This window comes from Hirundo rustica, chromosome 1 (assembly GCF_015227805.2).
Source record: "Hirundo rustica isolate bHirRus1 chromosome 1, bHirRus1.pri.v3, whole genome shotgun sequence".
NCBI classification, from domain to species: Eukaryota; Metazoa; Chordata; class Aves; order Passeriformes; family Hirundinidae; genus Hirundo; species Hirundo rustica.
Genome location: NC_053450.1, coordinates 115,673,386 through 115,694,847, shown reverse-complemented (window position 1 = coordinate 115,694,847; position 21,462 = coordinate 115,673,386). Strand labels below are relative to the sequence as shown.

Below are 21,462 nucleotides of genomic sequence, written 5' to 3'. Positions count from 1 at the left end.
AGGCTGGATTCAGATATTTACACCTCTTTAATCCCACTTGTTCATTGGTTTTGCCTTTTTTAAAGTCAATGTTAATAAAGAGTTAGTGTGGAGAAGAACACTTGAGCCTCTCCCTTCTTTTGGAGTGCCAAAGCCAATAAAGTCATAGCATCTTAGAATGTTTGGCAGAAAGGTGTCTGATAGATTTAGTAAATCTTGCATTGGACGTGATGGAGAATTTCAGAAGTTAGCACATAGTTTTCCTGTTAATTTACTGCATAGTGACACTGTAATGCAAAAGAGTGGAAGGCATGGGTATGATGACATGAAGACTAAGGCTGTGTCAGAACTATCAATTTTGTTTAATATCCTAGTCAAAGGGTGTCCTTTATTCACATATGAATAGAAGAAAGGAGTGGCTGCTAGTTCTTACATCCACTATAAACTTCTTTAAAAGTTGGAAATGTTGCACCAGTCAAAAATATTGCCACCATTTAATATGTGTACAGTTCTTTGATGATAAAAAGTGTTCCATAAATACTGTGTTCTATTTTTTCCACTGTTAGATTTCACACATCAGCTATTACAAGAACTAAGAACTGAAAGCAGTTAAGCTCAAGAAATACTAATAATACTAATAACACCTTCCACTTCACTCATGCTTATGTCCAAAAATACTCAAATCTTTTAAAAACACAGGGAAAAGGTTACTCTAAAAGTTTTAAAGTAAGATTATCCATACTTATAAATCAGAGAAATTAAGGCATGGAAAAAAAAAGGCTACACTTTAAAATATGCTTAGACATCTAAATTTTACTGATCTCACTTTTATATTGCATTAAGTCTTTGGGGTGTAAAGGTACTGGATTGATTTACTCAAGGAAAAGAAAATTCTCCACTTGCTTTATAATATTTCTTGTTTCTGGCAAGACATAGCAAGGAGGGCAAAAGTTTTTGCAGTTTGGTTTTGGATTTGGTGATGTATTTTTTTTTGTTTTAATATGATAATCTTCTGCAGAAGTTTTCTGAGAGAAGGTGACTGGGTTGTCCCAGAAGTGGCAATGGTGGTCTGCCACTGGCAGCCTAAGAGCTATAAATAAGACATTAGGATTATGGGAAGAAGTGATTCCTTTTCTTCATGGAATCAGTAGTTAAGGGGAAAGAGACACACTTCTAAATCTTGAAGCTCACGTGCCCCAAGACCTGCCAGTTTGTGGTGAGTTTGCCTTTGCTGGCCAGCAGACACCCATCCAGAGGCTCTCTTACTCCCCCTCCTCAACAAAACAGGGGTGGAAAATAAGGTGGAAAAGTTTGTGAGTCAAGATAAAGACAGGGTGATCATTTAGCAATTACCTTCACAGGAAGAACCAGACTCCACGTGGGAGCAATAACTAACTACCAGTTAAAATAAGTTAGCATAGTGAGAAGAAAGGGGAAATCATTACAATACCACCCCTTCTTCCTCCTGCCTTTCTCCCACGCTCAGTTTCACTCTTCTGTTTCTGGGCCTGCTTCCCATCCCTGCTGGCACAGGGAGGTTGGATGTTCTCCCTGTCCTGCTCCTCATGCTCGTCCTCTGCTCTAGCACAGGCCACAGTTCCTTCAGGACATCTCCACCTCCTCCAGCGTGGGTTTCTTCACATAGATCCTGTCGCACACTTGCTCCAGGTGGGCTCTCCAGGGGCTGAGGGGAGCCTCCTCACCCTCCTCCAGCTCTTGCCCCGGTGCTCTCAGGCATGTTTCTCACTTTTTCCCTCACTACCAGGCAGCGTTTTGCTCTTCCAGAATCCATTTTCCCAGAGGCAGCGCGGCCTTGGCTGCAGGGCTCAGCTGTGCCCCGAAGCGTGTGGGCGGCCGGGAGCCGGCCGGGAGCGTCTGTGTGTGGCAGGATAACAGCCCCAGCCTCTCCTGGCACCAGTGCCAGCCCTGCACTGCCACCCCTGGGCACCTGCCCCTGGAGCACCACTGTCCCCTTCCAGCCCTCCCAGTTGGTCCAGTGTCTTTCCCACACCTGCCTCATCGCTGTGCTGGGAAGGCTGCAGAGACATGCTGTTTTTTGTTGAGCAGAGGACACTTGAAATCAAACCATCAACTTTTGGAGTCCCTGGTCTCACCTCCTTGCTCTCCGACCACCTGAGGAGGACCAAGTTATCCTGGGACTTTGTGGCTGGTGGTGCAGAGATCTCTGTTTTCCAACAGACAACCTGTATTTCTTCGAGATTTCAAAACCAATTATCTTGTGAGAGCCTCCACTGACTTTTTTTTTGTTTGGCTGTGTGTTTTGGGTTTTTTTCTGGAGGTGATCCAGCAGCAAGAGAGCAGCTTTTCTGGGTTCCGACATGATGGTCCCTTACCTATTCAGAACAGAGGGGTCTCCTCCCAGGGACCTTTCTCCCATGGCTCCCAGCCACCCTGAGGGGGAGTGGCGTCTGTGGGGCCTCGCTTTGTGCCCCTGTATCCTGAGACATCTGCACGGGTAGGACACCCTGTGCATCCTCGGTGTTCTGAATGCTTCACTGTTCCTAATGCACCCTGTGTGGGGCAGGAGCTGGATGGAGGAATAGAAACAGAGCAGAGGGGCTCAACTCTGGATTTAACACTGGGGCTGAACCGTGCCTCCGGCAGGGGGACAGGTCCAGGAGGGCATTTTGTGTGGCACACAAACAAAAGGCAGGCATCAGGCAGAAGGGTATCCAGCAGCTCAAGCAGGCTGTGTAAAAAACAGGGTCATTTTTACTCCCGTTCTCTCGTAAGAGAGCAGGTGTTGTGCACGTTGGTGTAGTGCCAGTAGCACACTTCTCCTTACTGTACTGGAGTTCTTTGCCATTGTGAAAATAATCAGTTAACAATTATCACAGCTGACAATGCACCTTTACATCCCACTGGCCACAGATACCTTCCACTGGTCCTTACAATGAAAGCCCATCAGAAATAATAGGAAGAAGAAAAGTTATTATTAGGATAGAATAGCTCAATGTTCACAGAATATCCGATGGGGGATCAGCTTCTCAAGAGGAGTTAATAAGCAGCCACACTTGAATATCTGACGCTTGTAAAGGGGAGAAATGTATATGGAAAAGTACATTAGGGGTAAAAATGTATTTGATCTGGCCAAAACAAAACCTAGCCTTCATCTCTTATGTAGAAGTAAGTCTACCAGGGCCCAGAAAGAAAGATTTGTCTTTGAGGAGTGATCTGAAAGATAAGTAATATGTCAAAGGAAAGAAAATGCAGTTTCTGCTCCTTGGGGAAAGAGGGTAAAAGGGGAAAGAAAAAAAAAGAAAAGAAAACCCCCACATCAAAACTCCAAAACTCCTCAGTTGTTTTTCTTTTTTTTTTTCTTTTTTTTTCTTTCTTTTTTTTTTTTTTTCCCTAGCTGTAGTTATAGCCTCTTTCCTTTGATTTGCCATGATTTAAATTCATACAAAAAAGATTTATTTCAAATAAGGCCCTTTAACTGTAGGGGCAGATTTTTTTTTTTCCCCCCTAAAGCCTTTTGTAAGAACAAAGTAACCACTTGTCACACACAGTGACTAATGAGAATTTAGTGTGGGTTTTAGTGTTCATTCATACGCTTTGTGTTCAGCTAGTCGTGAGTTAAATCTTTAGAAATCACACTGCAGGAATCCTTCTCTTGGGGTGGGGGTGGGAGGCGAATCTGTCGAGATACTGAGAGCTGGTGAGAGGAAACTGCTCTTTTCAGGCTTCCTAATCGGCGGCACAGGAAATAAACACATGCAGGAAGTCGTTTGGCCTTTTCTTGAACTTAAAGTTTATACAGCAATTGATAACTGAGGCAAACTTTGTGTACTTAAACTTTTGAAAATTAAATTAAATGAAGAGGGCATGTTCAGCCCATGCCAGCATGACCTGTAGTTTCTGCAACCAGCTGATCTAAATACAGTATTAAAAATTAGAAAGATTACAGTGTATATATATATATATATATATATATTTATTGCTAGAATGTGTCCTTGAAACCTTTTTGTATGTCTTCTCTCTGTCCTCTTTTCCTTCCATTTCTCTAATTCTCTCCCAGTGAAACTGAGCTGAAGCACTGAAATTAAACTGAAAGTCATGTTTATGAAGATGTTTTCCATGCTTCTACACCAGACTCTGCTCTTTCATCCTTTTCCTGACCTTCTCATTTATCTTGTAAGCTCTTCAGGGTAAAGATGGTCTTGGATCATGTGAAGCACCTTGTTTGATGGTGGCCCATATTGATATTTGGTTAATACTACACATATGATGTATAAAAGTTGTCTTTGAAAGGAGGGCAAAAATAAATGAAGTGTCATTCTTGAGTATAGCTTTTGAAATTGATAGCATCAATTTGCTAACAGGGACATTTATAAGCATTTCTAAGAAATATTATTTGTGTTCATATTTCTTGAGCTTTCACTGTATAAACAAGGTCATCATAAATTTAATGCTCTACAAAGAATAGGTTTAGTTTTTATGAAAACTACAATTAGTTGGGGTAAATTTGCATGGGAAATTTAGAACACCCTTGCCAATAAAAAGAAAGCAAGCAAAACCCAAATGAAGAGCAGAATATGGAATAAAACATACATTTGCATGTCTTTGAAGACCAACCTAAATACCTGCTAAAAATGCATCCACTCCTATGCATCTTCTGCTCTTCTGAAAATTGTTTATTTTTTGTTGCCCTAATAAGCCACCCCTAACTGTGTAGATGTTATTAAGAATATTTTTTATAAAATAAGGATTGGAAGCAGAAAGTTCCAATTAAAGTAAAATGAGAGGACAGACAGGATGCATGTGACTTACATATATGTAGTCCAGGTTACTTCCAGATTAAATTATTGAATTTTAAAAAAAAAAAAAAATCAAGATTTTTGATTTTTTTTTTTTTTTCTAAGTAATTAAATGTCATGAAGTTTTAGTGTGCTTGAAGGTTGCATGTTTGATATGTAGCTTTGTGATGGCTTGGTCTTAGCTAGCCACTAGATGAGATTTCAAGTCTCCAAGAAATAGATCTAAATATTGGCCCCAAACTGCCATTTACTGTAAAATGGCCATAGCTGATCATTTGTTCAATAAATGTCAATATAATAAAAATATATGGAAGTCTCTACAATTAATCTTGGGATTGTACATCCTACACGTTTTCAGAAAATCCCCTTGCTTCTATCACTTATCAATTGTCCATTTGATTTATATCTCTGCCTGAAGTCTAACAGTCATCAGTCTTCCTTTTGGGCATTACAGTGGCATAGCTCTTTCATGGATATCTTTGATGGAATCCATTTTTTGCTTTTCCCAGATCCTTACAGGAAACATTCACGTTAGTTCCAGACCATGTAGCATTACATATATGCACAAAGATGATTTATAGCTGCATTATTTGTATTCTACCCTAAAAGCTATTTTTACGTTGCATTTCTTTCTTTTTTGATAGTCCAGCTCCACAGTGAGAACGTACCAAAACAGTAAATCAAGAGTGACCATGAGCCCTGGCTTTAGCTCCCAGTGGAATAGCAGCCAACCTGCTTGGAATACATACACCTTTCCAAGAGCAAGCTTGCACTACCAGTCTCATGCTAGCTACACCTACTGTGCTGGACATCCTGCTGTAAGTAATGAAATCCTTTTCTGCAGTTACCTGAATGAGCTCTGTGATTCCCTGGCAGGTGGAGGCACTCAGGGGCTGATGGTTCAGTGCCCTTCTGCAGCCATCTTTATGTCCCGTGCCAGTCAGAACAACTCACATGTACTAACCTTAACTCTAAAAAAAATATTACAGTGAATCTTTGACATAAGCAAATGTGAAGGCTTTATGCATATTTATGCAAATATATATTTTCGTACATTTAGCATTCTTTCTCCTTGCATGAAATTATTGTTGTATGTCCAGGTTTTGGCGTCAGAAACATAGCCTGAAAAGCAGTATTAGAGATGGCCTCATTTCTGTTTCTGGTGAGCGTGTAAGATGAATGAATTATTCTTTCTATTTCAGACATTTTAAATTGTGTGGATTAGTCAGAGAAGGAGAGCATCTCTTTTCATCATTAGATTTGTTTAGACTCACTGCTTTATCATTAATGTGATCAGCAGTGAACATGCAATCTTGTTGCTAAGCAAAGACTACCGGTCTTCTGTAATTGCATGAACTGGTGGCCAAAAAGAATGAGGAAGGGTGGCTCTGTGCTGTTGTATGTTTTAATTTGACAGTCATGCAAGGGTCACAACTATAGGCTGATGGTGAGTTTTGTCACATTGGTATTGTTGACTGCTTATTACAGAGCCCTTTCATTCATGTAGTTTCCGGTTTTGAAAGACCCCAAGAGAGTTAATGGGGAAAAATCTTGTTAGTGTAAACAATCTTCCTTTTTTCCCCACTCCAAACTTTGTTGTTTTAATGTTTGGATTTGAACACAGTTTTGGACATTTGGTTTTAGAACTTCTCAAAGGACATAGCATCTTAACCTCCTGCTGTGTACGTAATGAAGTTTTGCCATCCCATAGTGAATTCCAGTAGGGAAATGGGAAAATGCAACTTTTGGTTCACAATGGAAATCGTGCCATGCAGTCTTATTGTTGTGAGATCTTTGTGATTTCATTTAGATTTGCTATCTTACCTGACAACAGACTTCTGACTGGAAGTTTGGGTTAGGAACTGTCTCAAACATTAACATGGTGTTTGAAACAAAAGAAAGGAATAAATTTGTGAAATCTTACTTTATGTCTGAGATGATGAGTTCTCAGAATAAATTAAACATCTCTATGCATTCTTCTGTTTGCTCACTTCCATCATGGTATCATTGAAAATGATAAAAACTGTTGTGAGGAAATATAAAGTATTTGACATCAAAAGGGCACATATTTTCCTGGTTTAGAATGATGGCTCAAAAAGAGTCCCATGACAGCTTAATTTATCTTAAACTGTGGGTATTCAAGTCATTAACTGCTCTTAACTTTGTTAATTTAGAATAAACACTATCCCCTCTGTGACTCAAGTTTTGACACTGCTTAGCAAAAAAACATACAAGAAGAATGCTCTACTTTCTGGAAGAGAGCTTAAAATTTGAATTGAAATTTCAGTCTTTTCAAGCTACGTCCATAGTTCCTTTTTCCTTTGTTTAGACTAAAGTTGAGATTAGTTGAGGGTAGAATCAAGCTGGTTTGATTCTAGCTCCACTAGAATTGCAGTACAATATCTGTATGTTGTAGTTATACAATCTATACAATATTTTTTTTCATTGAGCATCCTAATATGTAGTCACTGGAATGATACATTAGTCTGGAAGTTGATTTATCTTATTGCCATAAAGCAGAGATTTTAGAATGTGCAAAATCACATAAACCTTTGTGCAGATTGGTTGATTAGTTCTGCCCTCAGCTTCCCTGGGTTAAACACAAAACTTGGCACATTTCTTGGTTCCAGTTCATCTGCGGAGCTCTGTTGCAGTGCTACTCAGCAGAGATCGGACAGATTTCTTAAGCTGGTGGTCAGAAGTTGTAACAGGTTAGCTGCCATTGCAGTGCCTACCACTGTGATCGCACATTTTTTCCATACCTTCCCTACTTCTGTATTCTCTAAGGGTGAGTCCATAAGCCGGGCCTGGGTAAGGCACTCCAGGAAATCCAGCTCCTCCCTTCTGCTGCATCAAATGAAGTTCAAGTTTCCAAGAAAAAAAAAAAAAAAAAAAAAGGCAAAAAACCAGCTTTAATATTTGGTTGGATATCTGTTTCATTGTATATGATAAAGTTAGAATTTGTCTGATTCCTGTTTCTAATTTGGATTTGTTTAATCTGGCCTCAAACCAACCTTTTTATGGAAAATGAAAACAATAAAAGCTGGATCCTTTATTCGTGATTCTTCCCAGTAATATGTGCTCAACTGGATATCTACTTTACTTCAGAGGATTGTATTTGCCCTCATCTGACACTGGGGCACCAGAACAAGTTGTAGGTTGTAGAGCTGTATGAAGCTGTTTCTGCAAAACCTCCCACATGGAATATGTCTAAAGATTATTGCAGTTCCTTGACACTTTGGAGGCTAACAAACTTACAGGTGCCTTGCAAGTTCAAGGCAGACAAATGTCAGGGAGCTGGATCTGCCCCTTGAAGTACTTAAAGATATTAGTCCACAAAGACAGCGCCAGGAGAAAAGCTTTGGATTTCTCTGCTGTTTGGAGAAAAGCTGAAGGAGAAAAAAAAAATCATTTTAATTGGGCTAAATGTAACAAAAAAAACCAAAACCAAACAAACAAACAAAAAAAACCACCCTCTAATTTTTTTTTTTTTTTTTTTTTTTTTTTTTTTTTTTTTTAAATCTAAATGAAAGAAAAAATATCTTCCAAAGTTCAGTGTTAAGAGACTGTTATGACTCTGGCTGGTCCTGAGTATGTCAGAGCCAAAGGTGGAGTTTTTATTTGGTTTTCTCAGAGAGCACCCTTGGCATCTCTGTTCCATAATGCTGCAATCATTGATTAAAAGCAGTCTTTCCACCCTAGGAAAGAAAAGAACAGGAAGTTTGTTTAAACAGGGTAATTTTTCAGCTCTTGAGTTATCTAAGGGAAAAACAAACTGCACATTGTGCCAGTCAACAGTGCAATGCAGTTTTTTTAACAAACAAAAAGGTGCTAATTTCTAGCTATACTGGAAAGCAGAATACCTTGCAGGATCTGTGTGTACAAGTATAAATGATAATGTAGTAGATGGTCCTCACATAGTGAATGATTTTTGATATTAGGGGCTTGAAATTCTGACATTCACATCCAGAGGCTTGCAGCCAGAAAAATACAGCATGTAGTGTTGAGAATAGGAGAAGACACCTAGTCATCTAACATGCTTTTCTCTTGAACTTTCTTCACAAAGGAAGATAAAAAATAGACAAAATAATTCTGATTGTCCCTGCTAGGCAAGATACGAATCTTTGAGTGATAGTGTCCTTTGAGCACTTTTGCATCTACACAGGCTTCCTACCCAAAAGTCTTAGAGACTCACGTCATTTCCCTTTCTCCACGTTTTGCTGGAAGGATGATAGAATTTCACAGATCTTTAGAAATATTGTCCACTGTATTAAATCTAACAAATTAACTACTTACTGTACAGTACTTAAACTGTGCTGTTGCTTTAAAGTTAAGTGAGCAAACAAACACAGATCTCATCAGCTTTGCAGTATTCCAGCTGAAATTGTAAAGGAGTTTTTTACACCTTTCTTGGATATTCATGTAGCAGTCTCACATACCTGCCATGCTCACATTTTTGAAAGTCAGTCCTTATGAAGGAATTTGGCTATGTGATACTCTCTGATGAAGCAGACAGAACTGTTACAGTGTGTTACCCTGCAGGGTTTGCAACCTTTGTTGTATGCCCCTGGGATGATGAATTTAGCTGTGTGTGTTAATTTCTCCGTGTGCGTACGTCTCTGTAGCATGTGCAACATCTTTGAAGTCCTTATCTAGATACCTAACCCACCGTATGTAAGACTTTCAGCTAGTATCTGTTCTGCACTCTAACAGGATTTGGTCATGCTCCACTAGATCAGTGACAGCCTTCAAAGCATGATTGGTTAAATCTGTAGAGTTATTATTTGGAGCTCTACACATAATGTTTACAAGCTGTAACAGCTGAGATGTCATATATGGATCAGACAATCAGTTTGCTTAGCAGTCCCCATTCCAACAGTCTGTCCCCAGACTTCTTCGACAGCTTCTTTAAATGCGTGATTGCTTCTAAAATTATGTTGTTAGTTGGAATGTGGAAAGCAGAATTAAAAAAAAAAAAAGTGATACAGAGCACTATGAGGCACTACTGGCATTTTCCCACTCATTTCTCCAAGCCCTAGTAGGATCTCAAATCTTTAAGAAATCTGAAGACCCAGTAGAAGGAGCTGTAGCTCCTTTTACGCATTTCTGTTGACAATCCTTGGACAGAAAAGCAGAAAAGGGGGCAAGGCTGTCAGTGTGGACAAGTCTAATGGAAGGGCTTACTCACTGTCAGCATGACTATGCAGAGTCCATCGGAAAAATTTCCAGTTCCAGGTAGGTAAGCCTCATTGCTGATGACAGAACTGCCGGACTGCAGCATTGCACAGCTGTAATGCTTTATGTAAACTGACTGTTCTGATCATTACCACACAAATTGGATTAACATCTGTAGGGAGCTCTCAGTGATTGACTGTTTTAACAACTTATTTTGTATACATTTATAAAATTAGAAACCCTGCCATTTTTATGTGACTAAATAATACAATTTTTAGGGACCACCTGAGAGTGTGAGATACAATTATCAATTTGTATGCATACATATATATAATGGCTAAATTATTAGTTTAAGGTGTATATATATATATTTATATATATAAAAACACAGGTCAAGCTTTGGGCTAAAACCTTTGCAGAATGATGTAGTAAGGTTCTCAGTGCAGGGCTGGAATGGGTTATGAATCTTTGCTTTTCTGATGTGATCCTGTTCTCTTCAATGTAAACCTAATTAGGGAACACATTTTTTAAATTAAATATTCTACTCAAAGTTGGTTCTATAACACCAAAATAAGACTGACAAGTAATTTACTGATGCATACCAAATTCATAAGATTGATCATAAATGATGTGACCATACATTATAATGCAAAGATAATGATTTAAGAAGCATCTTTCTTTAAATTCAGGAAGTATATAATACATAGCATGGGTGTCCTATTCAGAACAGAGCTTTATTTCTCCAGAAATATAGGTAGAGCAGATCAGCAATCAAGTTTCGTTTGTTTGTTTGTTTGTTTGTTTGTTTGTTTTTAAATACTAAGGTCTTTCCAGTGAGTAATTCTGTTGCACCTCTTCTTAGAGAAAGAAGCAGTGCTGAGAGTGAAATGCTTATGCAGTATAATCCTGACATGGCTAATTTCTGAGATATCTGTTTAAACAAAAACTGTCACTTTCTGGTCTGTCTTGAGCCTCCTGCCTGATTAATTTTGTAATGTCACGAACAGTGGATTGTGGATTCATGGAGCAGAGTTGGTCTGATTAGAGAGGAAGAAGCTTCTTTTTACACATGCACATCCTTATAATCAGCAATGATGGGAAAGGAAATAAATAGTACAGTAGGCATGAATTGGAAGTGTCTCTCTAAGAACCTCTCAATTACACTTGAAGTTCTGAAGTCTTAGCTTTCTCTGTCCTTAGTGTTAACTCTTTTTTACCTCCATGCACCTTTCATATGAGATTTCTCCCTACCATTCTCTAACCAGTATTTCTTTGGTGCTTGTCATTATAATAGCCACAGATGAAAAAAATGTGGAAATGGGTCCAAGAAGTGAGTCCACTGTCAAAGGACTATTGTGCAAAATGTCTGCCAGATGCCACTTTGGTCACAGTCTAACAGTATATAAAGTGTAAATGATGTGTTTTGATCTTCTGAAGTTGGTGACAACCGCAGCTTTCCCCCATTAGTTAATCTGGGGAAAGATCAAGCACTGGCTGGAAAGAAGTAGGAAAGCAAGCTCCCAACCAGAAGTAAAAGAGAAGTGTATCAACAGAAGCTATTTTATGTAGTTGCTGACATGTTCCTTATGAAATTCTGCAAGAACAAGTGAGAGTATAAAATGAAGAGGCAGTTAATAAAGTGGGAATTAAGAAGATGAGATCTCCATTGCTAGGTATCAGTTGTGCTATAAGAGAGAAGCTGGGCCAGTTAGGAGAAAAGTAATGAAGGATTGTGGAGAAAGGAATATTTTTAATTGATGAGGTGTTGTAGCTATCAGGTATAATGAGTAGCTTAGTGATCAGCTGCAAATCCATATGCTAACTACTGACATAAATTATTTATTCTGTTTATCTATTACCTCCATCTACAGGAACAGAGCCTGAAAAACATGAACTTATTAGGCCACAAACGTAAAACACATTTTCACTGTGGCCTGGCTTCTTTGGAGAAGAGAGGGTGGAAATTTCAAACCCCCAAACAAATATGTCTCTTAATTAACTTTTCTCACCATCTGTGCTTACTTACAGCTGAGGCAAGTGGTACCAGTGACTTGTGAGATTGCTTTCAATGCTGCCTCTTTAGGCCAGCTTTTCAAAGCAGCAATCACATGCAGTTAATTCTGATCAGATCAGCTTATCAGCTCAGTTCATTGTAGTGCTTTCATAATAATTCGTGTGTGACAGCCCATTAAAACTTGGCCAGGCCTTAAAAAAAAAAAAAAAAAAAAAAAAAAAAAAAAAAAAAAAAAAAAAAATCCACCAATGTGTTTTACATTCAGCCTTTGAGTTATCCAGCATATTTGTTTTGTGTATTAAGCTTTGAAATGTAACTTTAGTGAAGGGTTGCAGGGAAAAGTCACCAGCAATACAGAACTCTAGCCAAAGTAGTTTAATGTATTTTACCTCAAAGAGTAGTTTTATTCAAAAATTCATACGTGATGCTGTAATAATTGTGTTAAATGCTGCCTGTGGCTCTGCTTGGCTCCTGCAAAGGGACAGTGCCGTGGATGCTGGCCGCCAGATCTGTGGAGTGTGTGAAAGGCCACTGCTCACGGGTGGTTCAGGTCGACCAAGTGAGTTTTTCCTTTCTGGAGTACTTTTGATGGATGGCAATTACAGTTTGAAGTTGAATGCCCTCTCAGAGGGCAATCCCTCTCAGAGGGGAGGGAGAGCAATGACAACACAAAACTCTTCAACTGACTTGCAACAAATATTTTTCAGAAAGTCTGGGGAAATGGAGAAGTTCCACGTAAGTGAGTTTAGAGATGTCTGGTTTCAGAATTCTGGTTTTTATGTGCAAATCTTGTTTTAATTTTATTTTTTCCAGTATCCTCTGCTCATTTACACATCACATGAATTATGCTTTGTCATTGTTTCTCTTAACCCTAACAGATTAAGTTAAGAATTTTGTAGATTTGTTTGTTGATGCCTTTTATTGATTTGTTTCTTTCATGTTATTTAACAGAAAAAGAGTCAAATTTTCTGCAAAAAACACAGGAAAAATATTTTTTTCTTCAACAATTGTTGCTAGAGAGATTGGAAAAAAATCCCTCATATATAACTAGTGCCCTTATTTTCAAGAAGAAAATATACTTCATGGGAAGTGTAATTGAGATCTTTGAAATTACCAAAAGTGCTTATACAGATATATCCACAACACTTATTTATTGGTAAAATAACCACTGCTGGCAAGATTCTCATCACTTCCAAATGCTAATAAAGTCAACCGGTTTGGAGATGGGAACTTTTTGTTTATAAACAGACTCTATGGGAATTTTCTTGCTGATTCTAAATTCTTTATTCTTGCATACTGAAATGGAAGAAGACACAGAAAGATGGTATTTTTAATAAACCCAAACCAGATGCTTTTTTCTTCCTTTTTTTTTTTTTTTTTTTTTTTTTTAAGAGAAGAAAATTCCCTAAATTTAGACTGTAAAATAGGCTCGTAGGAGGCAGTAAATACAGATCTCAGTAAATGTCTATAATTTACAGCTACAGATATATATCTACCTATACATATCTTTATATGCCTTTCTGTCTGTATTCATGATGGTGTGTCTATATATATGTATGTACGTGCTTCCAGTGTTTGTTTTGGTTTTCTGCTTTAATTTAGCAGGAGGTGTATGGTTCTAATTTAGCTTCTCTATCTCATTTTCAGTAAGCCAGACAGGTTGTCTTTAGGATTTGTTAGTTAAGGTGATGAGTTCCTTCAGGCTCCAGAGAAAATCCTGGTATTAGGGCTTGACAGTAGATGCTACAAACTGCCAACTTGTCACATGTTTTGGAGACTCCTGTCACTTTTTGAAAGATTGATTATTGCAAAAGGCCAGCAACTGTGTTGCTCTCATTTTAAATAACTAACACGGTCAGACAACTTCCTTGTATTGCAGCATCCAAGGATGAACAGTTTTGGACTAGTCTGAGCAAATGCTACTTCAAATAATTTTGCTGATGGACTCTTACTCTTCTCTCTTAATTTTAATTGGGGTTATTGATTTAATATAAACCCACCCAATTCAGTGAAGGCATAAGGGATGAAATTTTCCTTTTGCACTTGAGCCTATCTCCTTGCCTTGAGGATTTATTTACATCAGGGATGCTATTCAACAGCACTGTCAACAGCAACTTCTGTTTACAAAGGGAAATGGAAGAAATGCATGTCTGTAGGAAATATTGATTTGTCAAAATTGAAATGTTCTTTTGATGACATTTCAGGTTTTTTACCCTTGAAAAATTTCAGATGTTGCTTTACTGTAAACACAAATGCTGACCAAAGATCATTTGTCCCTTGCTGGTTTCTGACATATATTCCACCAGTGATTTGAACACTCTGTTCAGAGCACATGATCTAAAAAAAGAACAAAATCCTAGAATTCCTTGCATGACTGTGCTTAATTTGTTAAGCAACCTAAATTTTCATCTTTGTCACCTTTGTTGAAATGTTCACTTTTATTAACTTTTCATCTAAAAGATGAAAAGGTTTCATCTATACCTGAGGGACATTGTGATCTGTATGTCTGTCTTAGGCAAGTTTTTCATTAAATTCTCTACCTTTGTCCAGTTTTAGGTTTTCTGTGGGAGAACTTTATTTTGAGGAGACTGAAGGTGTTCTGTGGAAGGTATTTCTGAATCACTCTTGAAGGAGGGAACTGGAGTTTTTGAGAGGAAAAACAGACATTTACAAAACAACAGGCTTTATTTATTTCTGAAATCCAGGGGAAAACTCATCACAGTGCTGTGTTGACTTTTTTCCTTGATAAGGAAACTGTTGACCTCAGATTTGTGTCAAAAATACTGTAAAAGAAAGTTCCTATCCCATGGCATGTAACTAGATGGGACAGAATATGGGAAGGGAAGCAGTGGCACTGAAAGGGATCCTAGCCAAGGTCCTGCAGCTGTTGGAGGAAAAGAATGGCTGTGAGCTTTGGTTTTCATTCATTCCAGGTTGGTACCTTATCTGTCAAACCAAGCTCTTTTCTGTATTTTTTTCCAAGTGTATAACTAGGCAGTGTTTGCTTTTGTTCTAAAACTTGTGACTATAAGGTGACGGAGGTGTTCTAGTGAAGCCCAAAAGTTCTAGCTGAAAGCAGGTATGTTTAGTTATGTTCTTTGCTTTTCACTAGTGTCTCTCCTATACTGTATCAGGTTCTCATTTAGGATGTCAGATACTGACATTTGTGCTTTTGGGAAAAGAGACTTGCTTTCTGCAAGGGCATCTCCCCTCAAGGCATCACTCCTTTGTTTCCTTTTTTCTGCTTTTATTTTATTTGGGGGCTGTCCATATTTTAATATAATTTTCCATGTCATTTACATTTTTAGCTGTAAGATGGACTGCCTGGATTTTGCCAGATTGACTGACTACCTTTAGGTTTCACAAGGAGCAGAATATTTTTCCATTTATGTACAAATACCTTTTTTCCTTGGGTATACAGTGTGCTTCCATGCAAGAGGAAAAAAAATGTAAGGTTCTGGAAATATTACAAAGATTTTTGCAGAGATTCTCTACAGTATTTTCACCTTTCATGCTTTTTTATCGTCTTTTTGAGCATTAGCCCTCTGGCATGGTCAGGTGCTAGGAATTTCCTGGCACCAAAGGCAAATGCTCTGTTGAGGCTCTGTCCTTCTGCCCTGGTGACCTGTCCCTGGATGCCTGCCAGCGTGGCTTGCTCTGCTGAAACCAGAGCTGCTGAAGATCTCCCTGCCAGCTGCTTGCAGCCAGGGAGAGCAAAACTCAGCCTTTATGTTCAGCATGGCCACAAAATCTTTATGGTTGGACTCTGTCTTAAAGGTCTTTCCCAACCTAAATGATGCCACGAATCTGTGACACAGTCTCAAGGTTCTCAGGAAGTTCCAGCATCTTCACTTCTGCTCTGCACTAGGTTCTCCTACTGCATCTCTGTGTGGTCTTGGAAAAGCCATGTGGTTTTATTTGTTCTCTCATCCTACTTTATTTCTTTGTTTGTATCCTATAAATGAGAACATTTGCCCACAAACACTTAGATGTGTCATCAAGCTTTTTTCTTTCTTTTTTTTTTTTTTTTTTTTCCCCTTTCTTTTTGTATAGTCAATGATTTATTTTAAATGTAGGATCTCTTAAACTTCTAGAAAGCACCTCAATTTTTGCTTTGTTATCAGGGCAATGTCACTTTTAAGACTTCATTTTCTTCAGAAGCTGCGCTCATAGAAATCCTCATATTGTATACAGCTGGGTGAAAGGTTGGATTGAGTTGTTTTCCTGCCAAACTATAAAGTGATTTTCTTTTTAAATCTTTCTTTCCATTTGGCTGCTGCTTAATGTCTTTTGTCTGCTTAAGGAGGACAGGTGCAATTATTCACCTCTGAGTCCTGGGAAAGAAATAGTAATTCAGCATGGTCTCTTAGAAAGGAATGCAATTCACTGCCCCACATACGGTACATTATGCAAGACAAACAGAACTGTGAAAGCTGTAGCATTGTAAAGGAGAGCATACGATGAACAATGCCTGATACCAAGTCAAGCTGTTTATCCTAATATTTTGTTTGGGCGTTGGAAAGTAAAAGAATTCATTAGATATTGAAGCTTCTTGATAGAATTGCCTTTTCAGTCTTTTAAAAATCTCTTGGCACTTCTATGTGGGGAAAAGGATGTGTTAGCATTCTCCAACTAGTTCATTGGGATGTAGATTTTAAAGCAGTGACAGTAGATACATCATTACTTAGATAATTTAATACTTTTTTCTGTCATTGTGATGAAAATGGGGGACCAAGATTTCAGAAGTGTAGCTCAGAATCTGTTTCTGAAGAGTGAAAGTTCTCACCCTTTCCTTAAAGAGCAAACCTTTCCATCACTGAGTTATGATACTTAGTCTATATAGGGGTTTCAGCCCAGAGTGAATATAGTCAATAGATAATTAATACCTTTATGACAGATGAAATCTGCTTACAGAACAAAATTCTGCATTGGGTAAACAAACAGTTTCTGGTTGTGCTCATGTAGAACAGCAGAGCAGCTTTGTCCCATCACACTTGTTACATGAAAATTGCTCAAAGTGAACAGACTTATTTTAAATATATTTAGTTCAAACTAAAAAAAAAAAAAAAAAAAAAAAAATCCGACCTGTAGGGGAAGTAAGTCAGGTTACTGCTTGTGTGCATCATAGCAAAGTCTTTTCATTTCATTTCCTATTTTCACTTGCTGATAAGTTTATGACACTTGTACCTTTCCAAAGAAACTTAGGTCTGGTGTGATGCTAAAGTGATGTTGCGTAATTTTGAACAGAATCCTTTTTGCTGCTCATAGTCAAAAAAGTCAGATGCACTTATTCATCAAATCTTTTCCTCCCATGAAGTGCAAGACAATGATCTATGGAATAGATACCAGTCTCCTCTTCCAGTTAAATGTTCATGCTCCCCCACTTCCTCCCGCATGCTCAGTTACATCAGGAGCAGAGATATAAACTTGATGCTTTCCAGTAGAGGGTGTCTGAAGCAGAAGTTTGGTCATTTTGACTTTTCTGAAATGTAAAATGGAGTAATTTTGTGATTCTCTGCATTGACTTTTTTGGTTGCCCTCCATACCCCCCTCTATACGTCTCCCCACCCCGCTATACCCCCCTCTCCCCTTTTTTTTTTTTTTTTTTTTTTTTTTTTTAACCAGAGGAATTAATTCAAGGTAAAAGGGGCAATAGAAAGAGGACGAGAATTCAGTTTGTTGTTCTCACATCCATGTATTGCACAATAGGCAAACTGACTACAGAAACTGTATCTGCTTATGGTAAAATGTATAATTCCCTTCAGAGAAAATACAGGCTGCTGTGTAGATCTAAAAAATTTCTCAGAATTTGGGAATAAAAGAATGTGCTGCTGTTCCAGGACTGAGTGTACCACATGGCAATCACTTTGTTTTTCTTGAAAAGTTAGTGAAGAAGAAAACAAACAACAAAAATAAATCACATAAAATTAATTTTAAAAAGCTAAGCATGTTAGTGTTTTTGTGATGGCTAAGTTGTATGGCTTCATGAGTAACTGCTTTTTAAAGAGCAACCAGCATTGAAGTCTTGTTAACTGACTAAAAATAAATTAAATTATTTGAATGACTACATCCCATTTTTATATTTTATTGCAACATGTTCCACATGAATAAACACCTTTTTCTAGTCTTGTTAACCTCATAAGGAGTGTCTGTGTTGGTGGTAGTCCCTCTGGATAGAGTAACTGTCATAGTTGAAAATATTTTTCCTTATTTAAGACCAAAAAAAAATGGGGGGGATGGGGGGGGTGGGGATAGGAGGGAAGTGTAAAGATTTTTTTCCTCAGAAAAAGGAAGACTAAACCCACACAGAAAGAAAAATGCATATCAGATTATGTTTTGGGGAAAACAGCTAAACTGTCTGTAAACAACATGTCAAATATAAAGAAGGAGGGAAAAAACCCCAACTAAATATAATCTCTTTCAGCAAAAGTGAACTTACATTGTTGGCTATAACATTCTTAATGACTTTTCTTTTCCATATTTAAATTTTTTCTAAAAAACCCCAATACCCTGCCCCTTGCTCACCAAAACCCCCAAGAAAACCCAAGACCCAACAGAGATGTCATTCCCACTCAATGAATTCTTTTTATACCAACCCTATACATTTTTAGGAGTTAAGTGTGAAAGAGTAAAACCATCTAATTTCAGTACATCCAAAACGAAAATACTTCATTCTGTTTTAAACGACAGTGAATAAAATGGAATTGAAAAGCAAATGTAAACAAGGCTAGTGATCACAAAGTATTAATTGCTGGTCCAAACAGGGAACTGGAGGAGAAACTTGAGAGTCATTCTGTGCAAATTACATATTGCAAGGAGAAGATTTTTTCTGCTTTATACAATTCTTAAATTTCACAAGGAAGGGAAGGTTTCTTCAATGAAGTCTCTAACTACGGTGGTGTTCAGTGATGGTGTTGGTATCAGCAGATCTGCATCTGTGTGTGAGACTCCTTGCTGATATATTGGACATTTATAATGCAGATTCCTGTCCCTAGTGCTTTGCAGAATGTCTCCCACAGTTATTTCACTTTTGCTTTTCCCTCTCTAAAACCCCCAAAATATACACTTGCAGTTTCTGTCTGGAGAATACAATCAGCCAAACTCTCACATGATTAGAGGTGATGAAGTCCCACTGGCCTCAACCAAGACATTCCTGTTTGTATTCACCAGTGATCAAAAGTAGATGAAAGGTGTTTGATGCCAACGTGGACTTCTTTGTCTTTGTTTTCTTTATTATCTACTGCATCAATACACTGAAACAAGTCTGGTTCGGATGGTTCTAAAGAGGAAAAATGGCTCTGAGTTTTGCCCTGACCTTGTTGTTTTGACCACATGTATATATATATACTGTTCTTTTCTGTCCTCATCTGGCTTTTCTGGAGATCATGGGAGAAAGGAAAATATCTTTTTCCACATGAGGCAAAGAGATTTTTTTGCTTCCCACTATTTTCTTTGATAGGTTTTGTTTTTTCACAGGTGAAAGGATCTCCTGCCTACCAGTGGGGACTTTAAGGAAATAATCCTTTAATATGGAAGTGTTTATGTTCTCATTACAGGGTGAACATAACATCGATTTCCTGTACTCTCACCCAAAATCTAATTGCAAACTGTAGTGACTGGACATAAGTCTGCCCACCAGGTTTAGTGCTGTTTTACTAGTTTAATTAGGCTTTGGGTTTAAGGTGTTTCATGAGAAGGAAAGGGCTTCTCAGTAGTTGGGTTAAAAAGGCAGAGAGAAACCACAGCTGTAAGGGCACTTTCCCATGTACTTGAGCAAGATTAAATGTAGCAGGGGGTTCTTCCTTCACTGAGTAAATTACCTTTGTCCCACGTGTATATTGATATAAACTTTAAACATTTGCCTTTGCAATATATCTCAGGCTGCTTCTCTTGCTGCTCAGGGTCAAGAGAGAAATTCATGAATGCTGACAGGAAACCTCTCTCTAAGTGTAAAGAATAGGTGTACAGTTTCTCAGATAGAAGATTCAGATTGTCAAATTCCTTGTGTGTTTACTTTTAAACAATACACGCAGCAAATAAAGCAACCTTTTCACCAGATTTATATAAGTGATTTAAATGCCACATCATTTCTCTAGTGTCGTACATAAAAAAAATTCTTGAAAAATCTGCTTCCATGAACAGATTGTTTAATCCTGATACGGTGATTCAGAAAAAAAGATTGCTTGGGTTATTTCTTACTATTTTAGAAGCCAAAAGATCTGAGTCTTCAAGAAACTCTACCTGACACTGCCAGATCATACTCAAGGGATAGTTGCATCAAGGTGCCACAGGGTTTTAATAAGAAGTCTGTATTTTTTTCTTTCAGTGTATTTTTTTCTTTCAGTGTAGGAATATGAGATCAGTTCATAAACTTTTAATTTTCTCTCCTAACTGCCCCATCTCTATCCATCTTAAAATATTTTTCTTCTCTGTAGCATTATGACAGATTTAAGACCCCAGCTGAAGCATAAGACATAAATAAACTAATACATGATCTACTTAATCCAAATGTAATTTATTAAAATTTGTTCAAAATCTTGTCTAACAAGCATATATATATTTTAAAATTCTCCAAATCTTATCCCTTCTACTAGAATTACTTTAAACTATTTGGGACTGCTAAATGTTGGATATTTATTAAATAGAGTACCAATACATTTCTATACTTTATAATTTTCTAGTATTGAAACAAATACAACATTTCCTTGATTTAATATTAAGATGACATAAATTTGCGGTGTGCTTTTCAGTCAAGCTGACGATATTTTCTTGGACCTTGTTTTCATAAAAACATGACTAATGGTTATAAAGAAAATATAATTGTTCAAACATTTAGACACTAATACTTTTAGACACTAAAATGAGACCAAACCAACTCTAATGAAACACCTCTGGGTATATCCATTCAGCCTATGCACTTCCCAGGCTTCAAGAATCACAGAATGGGTCAGGTTGGAAGGGACCACGGTGGGGTCAGCTGGTCCAGCCTCCCTGCTCAAGCAGGGCCATCCCAGAGCACATGGGATAGAATTGTGACCAGGTGATTCCTAAATATCTCCAGGGATGGAGACTCCACAACCTCTGGGCTTCTCTATGGAAGCAAGAGCAAGGTGGCATTTTGGCTTTTGAGGATGTGCTGTGTGGTGACAATTCATCCCACAGAAGTCACTGAATACCAGGAACTCCTGGCATGGCTCTCCACCAGTCTGGGTGCTGAAATATCTTGAATGATCTTTGCTCAACAGCAAACTTCTTATCTCCGTTTCTGACTGAGAAGTACTTCAATGAATATCCTTGTTCATTAACAGCACACTACTTTTAAACATTTGTTCCATTTAGCCACTCTTTAAGCATGCTATTTCTAGATCATGCTCTGAATGCACTATTTGCTAATGATGGTGAACAAATAACTCCAGTCATATCACTAATAATTGTCTTAACCAATCTATTGTGCAGCTGAACAGATTGAGTTAATGCAGAAAGCAGAGGAGTTTAGAAGCAATTCCCCTATCAGAA

The 21,462-nt window shown here is 37.9% G+C and overlaps 1 protein-coding gene across 5 annotated transcripts in view; it reads left to right on the top strand.

The window, feature by feature from the left end:
• Positions 1 to 21,462, top strand: part of RBMS3 (RNA binding motif single stranded interacting protein 3) — a 706,233-nt gene that overhangs the window by 208,070 nt on the left and 476,701 nt on the right. For all 5 annotated transcript variants that reach the window (XM_040055262.2, XM_040055272.2, XM_040055279.2 and 2 more), the window contains one exon: positions 5,402 to 5,575. In XM_040055262.2, the coding sequence (XP_039911196.1) occupies positions 5,402 to 5,575 (174 nt within the window). The remainder of the gene's footprint in view (positions 1 to 5,401; positions 5,576 to 21,462) is intronic.